Source organism: Microtus ochrogaster, chromosome 15 (assembly GCF_000317375.1).
Source record: "Microtus ochrogaster isolate Prairie Vole_2 chromosome 15, MicOch1.0, whole genome shotgun sequence".
NCBI lineage: Eukaryota > Metazoa > Chordata > Mammalia > Rodentia > Cricetidae > Microtus > Microtus ochrogaster.
This window is the reverse complement of record NC_022017.1, coordinates 13,782,879-13,791,611: the sequence shown is the minus strand read 5'-3', so window position 1 is coordinate 13,791,611 and position 8,733 is coordinate 13,782,879. Positions and strand designations below refer to the sequence as shown.

The 8,733-nt window shown below is 48.5% G+C and overlaps 1 protein-coding gene across 1 annotated transcript in view; it reads left to right on the top strand.

The window, feature by feature from the left end:
* Window positions 1-2,653: 2,653 nt before the first annotated feature.
* The window catches only part of Tab1 (TGF-beta activated kinase 1 (MAP3K7) binding protein 1), a 29,902-nt gene continuing 23,822 nt past the window's right edge, over window positions 2,654-8,733 (top strand). Inside the window, exon 1 of the mRNA XM_005354180.2 lies at window positions 2,654-2,711. Coding sequence (XP_005354237.1) covers window positions 2,679-2,711 — 33 coding nt within the window. The 5' untranslated portion in view covers window positions 2,654-2,678. The remainder of the gene's footprint in view (window positions 2,712-8,733) is intronic.

Sequence of the window (8,733 nt, the reverse complement as noted above, 5' to 3'; positions counted from 1 at the left end):
CTGTCTGCTCTAAGGTCTCCATGTCTGAATTCCCAGCCAGCCCTCGGGTCATTGCAGCTCACACTATTCCACCTGAATGATCTCAGCTCAAGGCTTCTAAATGGAATCCAGTGAGCTGCCAATCAAATCTTTCTGAAAGACCTCACACCGTTGCTCACATCCTCCTTGCACACTCATGTCCTCCTTGCACACTCCTCCTCGATCCAGCCCACCCTTGCCATCCTGCCCCTTCAGCAGCACCTTCTGTGTTGCTTTAAGGGCTCAGCTTCTGGTCTGATCTCTAGCCTCTTATTGGCTTCTCGTCTCAGACACAGCAAGCTCAGCATGCTGGAATGGAGCGCACTTCCTTCTTTCTCCTCCTAACCCTGCCTGCTCCTGAGAAGAATCTGCAGCAATCTCTGACACCTCTCCCCATCACACTGCCTTAGGCCGTTTTCTGTTGCTTTAACAAAATACTTGATACTGGATTGTTTATTTACTGAAATAGGGTGTCAGGTAGTCTAGGCTGGTAGCAAACTTCTGGCCCTCCTGTCTCTCAAGGGATGGCGTTACAGGCAAGTGTTCACCATGCCTAGTGAGGCCAGATAATATAGAAAGAAAAGAACTTGTGTTTGGCTCAAAGTTCTAGAGGCTGGGAAGCCCGAGAGCACAGCCCCTGTATCCGATGTCTTCCTACTTCATCATGGCATGACAGAGCATCACGTGAAGAAGGCGCAAGCGTGTCATCTGACCTCTACTAATCTCACCACCGGGCCCTGACTTCATTTAATCCTAATGCAGCCATCTCCCAAAGACCCTGCCTCAATTACAACGACCAACTACTATTTGAGTTTAGGTTTACATTTCCAAGAGCTGAACTTTTAGAGGATGCAATTCAGACTACCTGAAACCAATACCCTAGCCCCAGTGATTTTATACCTTAAATAAAATCCACCCTCTACCACCAGCCATGTCAATCACTATCATTGCTCTCCTACAATAGCCCTTTTTACTTTACCTTTCTAGCCATTCAATTTCTGTAAAACTTTAGTTCTCAGTAGTCAGAGAATCAGTGAGCCTGTGTCAAGAGCTTGCTTAGCAACCAATGATTTTCTTCCTTTCTTTCCTTTTTCTTTCTTTTTTTTTTCTCTTTGAGACAGAGTCTCTCTACATAGCTCTGACTGTTCTGGAACTCACTATGTAGATGAGGCTAGTTTTAAGCTCACAGCGTTGCCTGCCTTTGCCTCCCATGGCCTGGGATTAATTGCATGCACCACCTTACCCCGCACAGCTCAGTAACTTTCCATTCGACCTCCAAGTGAGAGTCCAAACTCCAGCCTGAAGCCACGTTCTCTTCATTCCTCCTTTCCCTGTTTCAGCCTTTGGGCCGTCTGTGGCCTGGCATGCTTCTGTTGTGTTTTTGAGATAGGATCTTGTTATGTAATTGTTACAGGGAGGGCTCCAGTTCCCTTTGTTGTCTGACACCCCAGCTGCTGCCGTCTTGGTTCTCGTGCTCTTGGGAAAGATGAATTCAGGCAGGACATAGTAAGCACGTTTAATTAGAGCAAGCAAGGTCGCATACAAGAGGAAGAGCAAGTGAACCCATCAACTGCCCCATCTTAGTGGACAAGATGCTTATATACTTCTGTTCCTTATTCCCTTCCCTAGGGTGGGCATTTCCAAGAGAGGAGTCCATTTTCTCCAGAATTCACTCTGGCTGAATTCTGAGTATAAGATGCAGGAATACGTATGGAGGCTCAAAGTACCATTAAAACGGAAAAGTTCACTAGGGAAGAGGGTAGCAGACCTCTGCCCTCCTGAAGAGGATGGTCTCTAAGGTTGCTTTGGTCTGACCTGGTTAGGGTCCACCACTGTCACTCATTCCTGACTTCCTGTTGTTGGCTTCCTGGAGTGGCCCATCTGGATTCGATCACTGTCACTATCTTTATGTCTTGATTGTCAGCCCACCATTATCTTTACATCCTGTTTTGGGGCCCTGAGCTGCCCCAGCAAAGGGACCTTATTCTTCAGGTCTTATTTTTGGGAACCTATTTGTCAATCTCTTCTAGAACGAACCTGTATAACATAGCTCAGGCTACCCTCAAACTTGTTATCCTCCTGCCTCAGTTCCCTAAACTCGGAGATTCCAGGTGTGACTGGACGCTCTCCACGCCCAGCTTCTGCACCCCTCTTGAACAAACATACTCCTGCTTTGGGCACCAGCAGTTCCTGTCAGGTGCCAATTGACGCAACACGGCCTTGCTACTGTCCATAAACTTCACTTCCGAGCATTTACAGCTACCCGGAATTGCAGCCTTCCCCAATTTGAAGGTCAGCTAGTTTGGCTTCCTTTGGCCTCCACCCAAGAGGTCACCCAAGACTCTTGTAACCCGAATCATTCGTTCTTCCCTCCCCCATAAAGCGCCTTAAATGGGCTCTCAGGATCCCCATCTCAAAGAAACCTGGAGAAAGCGCGCAGAGAGATCCCAAGGAATAAGAAAGTGGACAGCGAAGGTGCTTCGCGCACTTTCCACTGGGGGCGGAGGGTAGAAAACCGCGCCCGCGCAACGCTCCTCTGCTGCACCTCCTCCGTTCCGCAGGGGGCGCTGTGGATAAGGGGGGGGTGGAACACAGTTGGGGCCGCTCTAGCAACCCATTTCGCTACTCGGAGAGACTGGCGCGCCGCGGGGTCCTCCAAGATGGCGGCGCAGAGGAGGAGCCTGCTTCAGAGTGTGAGGAAACCGACCCGCTCTCCGGGCTGGGAGGGTTGGGAGCTCGGGTGTGTCCTCGGTGCAAGAGCAGTTATCTTTAGATGGCAGAGTGTGGACCCCTCGCCCCAGAGATCAGTGGGTGCTTGCAGCGCGCCCGCGACCCGTGCGAGGCTGGCGACTCGTCCGCTCTGCGCGTGCGCACCGCAGGCCGAGCCTTTGGGGGTCAAGGGCGCCGGGGTTCTGCGGAGTGGGATAGTCCTGGTGCCGGAAGGGGACGTGGCTCCGCGGAGCGGGCCATCCGGGGCGCGGACGCGGCTAATAATAAATAGCCCCGGTTGTGTAAGGCGCGTTGTATCTCAGGCATTGTGTGGACCTCTTCACGGTCGTGAGCTTCGCAGCAGCACCAGCACATAACTAGGTACAACAGTTATTTCTGTTTTCCAGATGAGGAAACCGAGGTCACAGAGCTGGTGAGCTGCAGGGGCAGAACTAAAATCAGTCTGCCTCTCCAAAAACCCCCAAGCTTTAGGTTGCTCAAAGAAGTGATGTCTCGGGGTATTGGTTCTGCCTTCCCAGTTCACCAGATCCCCTAACTCGAGGTCCCTTCTCTAAGGTGAGAGTAGGTAGGATGTCGGACTCGGTAGTCTGGACCTCCACGGGTCTGACGCAGTCTTCCTGCCCCTGCATCGTTCTCACACGTGCGCACAGTTACACATACATGGTAGCCGCACAGAACTTTGACGGAACTGACAGGACGCTGGTCCCCTAGTCTGGTACTCTGTAGGAGTTGCCTGTGAATGATGGGCTAGGTTGTGGATTCCTTGAAGACAGGGACTTGTCACCTTTTGCTTAGCGTGTTGACTCCACCGTTGACCGCCCTTGTATGCTAGGTGCTTGGTCGGTGTTTGGTCTGGAGCTAGGCCTTGGCTTTACAAGGATGAGGGGAAATAGCACTCCTGTCCTTGAGGGTCCAAGCGTGAGAAGTGGAGGAAGAGTTATTGTTGCGTGCCTTTGCAGGCTTTTGTACAACTCTGGGAGGCCTGGCTTTCTGCTTTGTTAGGTCCCGGAGGGACAAGGCCCTTGTATAAATGTCTCCATTGTAGAAAGCATCCCGGGAACAGTGATATATTGTGGTCCCGAGAGAAAGAGGGGCTGGAAAAAAAAAAATAGTAAATGATGCTTGCTAAGGAGAGAATAGTCACCTGGATCAAATAGCTTCTCTGTCTGCTAGATGTGATGGGCCCAGAGAGCTCCAGTTTGGTAGAAGGTAGACTTTCCCCAGCACTAGAACTGGTTTCTCTGCTGGAGGACTTAAAAAAGGGGGTGGGGACGGAATAGCTTTTAACAAGTAGTATCTGTTTTGTTTGTTTATTTTTTGAGACAAGGTTTCTCTTTGTAACAGCCCTGGCTGTCCTGGAACTTGCTCTGTAGACCAGGCTGACCTTGAACTCAGATATCTGTCTGTCTCAGACCCCCACTTCCCCCAGTAGGATTAAAGGTGTGCACCACCACTGTCCATCTAATTTAATTTTTAAAAAATTTTACATGTATGAGTATTTTGCTTACATGTAAATGTTGTAGGTGCATGCCTGGTGCCTATGAAAGCCAGAAGAAGGCACCAATTTCTCTGGAAATGAATTCAGACAGTTGTAAGCCGCCATGTAGGTGCTGAGAACTAAACTTGGGTTCTCTGGAAGAGAAGCAAGTGTTCTTACCTGTTAAACCATCTCTCTAGTACGGAATTTGGTTGATTGGTTGTTCTGAGACTCAAACAGTGATGTAGGATTGGCTTGCCTCCAGTTCACTACTTAGATCAAGTTGGCCTTGAACTCAGAGACCTGCTTCCTTCTGTTTCTGTTGTGCTGGGATTAAACACAACATCACCACACCCAGCGAAGAAAAGTGGTTTTAAAGAAAACTTTAGATCAGTGGATTTCAACCTTCCTAATGCTGTGGCCCTTTAATACAGTTCCTCATGTTTGGGGACCCTCCAACCATGAAATTATTTTATTGCTACTTTGTAACCAATTTTGCTACTGTTATGAATAGTAATGGAAGTATCTGATACGCAGGATGTCTGATAGGCACTCCTGTGAAAGGGTCATTCAGCACACGGTGGGGTGAGACCCACAGGTCGAGAAAAAGCTGCCTTAGAAGAACTCAGCATATGGAAGGCAGAAGCAGGCAAATCTCAGAGTTCAGGGCTAGCCTGGTCTACAAAGTGAGTTCTGGGACAGTCAGGACTGTTATACAGAGAAACCCTGTCTCAACAACACAACAACAACAACAACAAAACCCCCAAAATCCAGTCCTTGTATCCTGGAGAAACCAAGTCCCTGATGGCGCAGTTCCCCCAATCCAGAAGGACTCCCTGGAAAATTGATGCTATTAAGTAAACTGTCAAAATACTCCCCAAGTTTGGTAACACTCAGCTGTGGGGGCTCTGCAAACACCAGGGCCTGCAGTGTCTGAGTAAAGCAAGAAGGAAAGCCACTTCCACATGACTTAGCTGGTGTTGGTTCAAATGTCTGGAGTGTAACTCTGGGCAGTTAGTTTATTTTAGATATGTATAAGTACAGTACAACTTTGGAAGAAAGTTTCCTGGTGACAGTTATCACAAACATGCTCAAGGCGTGACTACTCTTTTACAGAGTCCATAAGAATAAGTTCTGCTGACTGTGAAGCAATGCTCAGGACAAAGATCTAGGGAGGAAGAGTCTGGGACCAGAGTCAGCTATGGCCTGGCCCTGCAGATAGCACAGGTCACCAGTCTCTTATGTACATCCACCCTCAGCTTTCCAGGCAGAAACCGGTATACAGCCTTTCCATTGAAGAGACAACCCGGTGTGTTTAACATTCCTGGTCCCTAGTGCTCACCTGGGAGTACAAGGATCATGTGCCCTCTACACTCAGCCACAAACTTGTGCCTTCAGTGCTGCTGAGAGTGATCCCCTGAAGTGTCTGTGAGTGTTACTGCTATGGCAGGCGTCGTGCCGGTGCTGGGGACACTGCCCTCCTGAAGCTTCTGTCCTAGTGACGGAGACAGGTGGTAAACAGCAAGTACAGATTATGTATAATCTAGTAATAGCTAGTGCACGCTAAGGTCCAGAAACAGTAGGACAGGGGCTGTTTCCAACAGGGTGGTAGGGATAGTATCTCAACATTTGTTGAGATAGGGGTGGGAATGTGGGAGATGAAGTATTTGAGAGCCTACCCTTTTCAGGAGTCACCAAGGAAGCTAGTGTGGCTGGAGCACCTTGGGGAAAGGATAGCTGTGGTCTGAGGTACTGTTTGTTGGCTTAGTGATTGCTGCTGTAGCCTTCAAATTCTGAGTGGTTTCAGCAGGGGCCTGAGGACATCTGACTTTGGTTAGAGAAAAATTCCTCTTGGGTTAGGAGTGGAAGCCTGGGGCCTGCTGAACCTCTGGCTGGTATGAGAAGACATTTGTTTGGCCAGGATGATGGAGTTGGTGGGAAATAACAGTATGGCTGACCTTTGGAGACAGCCCTTGTGATTACTGGTGAATGGCGTTGCCTGTGAGATGTGTGACGGATGGAGAAGAGCCAAGGACTCCAAGGGTCCGTGTGAGCATCACCTGTGCTGTGGGTGAAGTAAGGAGTGCCTTTGGAGCAGGGAGAACTGAGAGTTTGGTTTGTGACTGTGGCGCATGACTGTAATACCGGCTGCTCAGGAGGCTGAGTTGGAAGGGTCGCTCGAGACCAGGAGTCTGAGGCCAACCTCAGCAACATAGTAAGATGGTATCTTCAAAAATATAAAAAAACAAAAAAATGAGTTTGAAAAAAGAATGTCAATCTGAAATCATTTTTAGACTTGGATTTGTCCTGAGAAATTATATTTATTAAATCACAGGTGCTACTAAGATGTTTTTTCTTTTGGTGTACCTTAAATAAGTACTGGGCTGGCAGGTTTACTCCATTGCTAGAGTGTTTGCCTAGTATGTGTGAAGTCCTGGGCTTGATTCCCAGCACCTCATAAAACAGTATGGTGGTACAGGCCTGTAATCCTAGCACTTGGGAGGCAGAAGCAAGAAGGTCAGGCTATGTGAGACCTTGTCTCTAAACAAATTTGTCCACCAAAATGAAAACATTTATTTTGGAAGAAGGAAAAAAAAATTCAGGGTTGATGTATAGCTCAGTAGAAGAGTGTTTGCCTAGCGTGCACAAGGCCTGGGGTTCCATCCCAACACTGGGAAGGGGCGGCGGGAAAGGAGGAAGTCAAGTTCACCAGGCATCAGGAATGAGGTCCGGCTGCTGTGCTGGTCCGCAGAGACCATACCACAGTTATTAGTAGACCTTTGAGCATATATCATGGAGTCTAGTAGCAGCAGAGAGAGTATTTGATGGAGGCTCTAGAGGGCAGTGGGAGCCTGGAGTGACTTGGCCTCAGAGAAGTGGGTCACATAGGAGGTTTTTGAGAAGAGAAGAAACTGCTGTCCCTTACCCTAAGCCATCTTCCCCGGGGCATTGTTCTCCCTTCCAAGCTTCCTTTTGGTCTCTTTAGCAATGGACTGCTTTCACCACAGAACACTTGGCCTTTTCATACCATAATTTGATATTCATGCTGTGGCCTGAACTGGGAACGGGGCTTTGTTCACTTGTCTGCCTGGGTTTTGAGATGAGCCCGGGTGGAGACAATTATGTACTCCTTGATTTCGATAAGAGTGCATGATAAAAAAAAAAAAAAAGAGTGCATGATAATTTGAGGAACTCATGCTTAAATAAACATGCACATGTATGTGTGTGAAGTCCCTGAGGCTACACATGCAAGGGTCACTTTTCAAACCACAGCAGATTGTAGGAGGCTCCTTCTCAAAATCAGGCTGGAGTTAGGTCCTTTGAAGTGGCCTAGTCTCTTAGCACGTTTTCTGTTGAATTTTATGAATAGTTCTTTTAAATGATGGAGGAGTCATGGTGTGTGTGTGTGTGTGTGTGTGTGTGTGTGTGTGTGTGTGTGTACACGGCTTTGTACTGAGGGCTTAGAGTGTGAAACACCCCCTTCTCAGCTTCCCCAAGGCTAGTGCCCCCTAAGCTCACGGGGCTGGCATTTGGGGACGTGGGAGAGAGTATGCATCAGTCAGTACAGGGGCGGAGGAGTGGGCGGTTTGTGTGAGTAGCAAATATGTGACCTTTCCAAAAATTGTTGAGCAGTGTGGAGGAAGGATGAGACTTGGCAGACGTGCTAAGAGTCGCTGGGGATGCTGCTCGTGGATAGTCCCTGGCAGAACAGGAGAGGAGGAGAACACGCTCTAAGCTTGCTCAGCCATAGCACAGCAAGAGCGCTTCTGAGTGGGTCAGTAAAGTCAGGAGGATCAGATGTTCCCTGGCTCACACTGACATAACCTCCTGAGTGGGTCAGTAAGTCAGGGAGGACCAGATACTCCCTGACTCACACTGACATAACCTCCTGAGTGGGTCAGTAAAGTCAGGAGGACCAGATACTCCCTGACTCACACTGGCTTAAACTCCTGTCATTCTTTGACTACTTGCTATTAAATCAGTATCTGAGACCCAAGGCTACTGGGCCTCTCGTTGAAGGAGCACCCTTCAGGAGAAACTGCCCATGTGTCACAGGGCCTGAGACCCTTATGAGACCACTGTGCTAAGGTTGAACTATCCTGTACTACTAAGAAAGGGCACATTAATTACCTTATAACACTGTACCCAGGAATGATCACACTTGAGCAATACAGGCCTTCAAGTAGTCAACCATTTAACAGGGCAGGCTGTAGCATGACAGTGGCCAGAGGCCCCGTGTTTAGTGACCTGAGAGTGGAATGCCCAGTACTCATGCTGCAACCACTGAAAGCAGGCTCTGGGACCTTACGCAGTGTTCTCCTGGAGCCTGTGTCTCCATTATGAGGTTTAGTATGTGTTGGAGAAGTAACAAAGAAATGGTGATTGGGAAGGCATTTGATTTTTCAGTTCCCTTCAGACTTCAGATGTTGGCAAGAGAAGGCTTCAATTTTTTGTTTGTTTTTTGTTTTTTTGTTTTGTTTTTTCAAGACAGGGTTTCTTTGTATTTG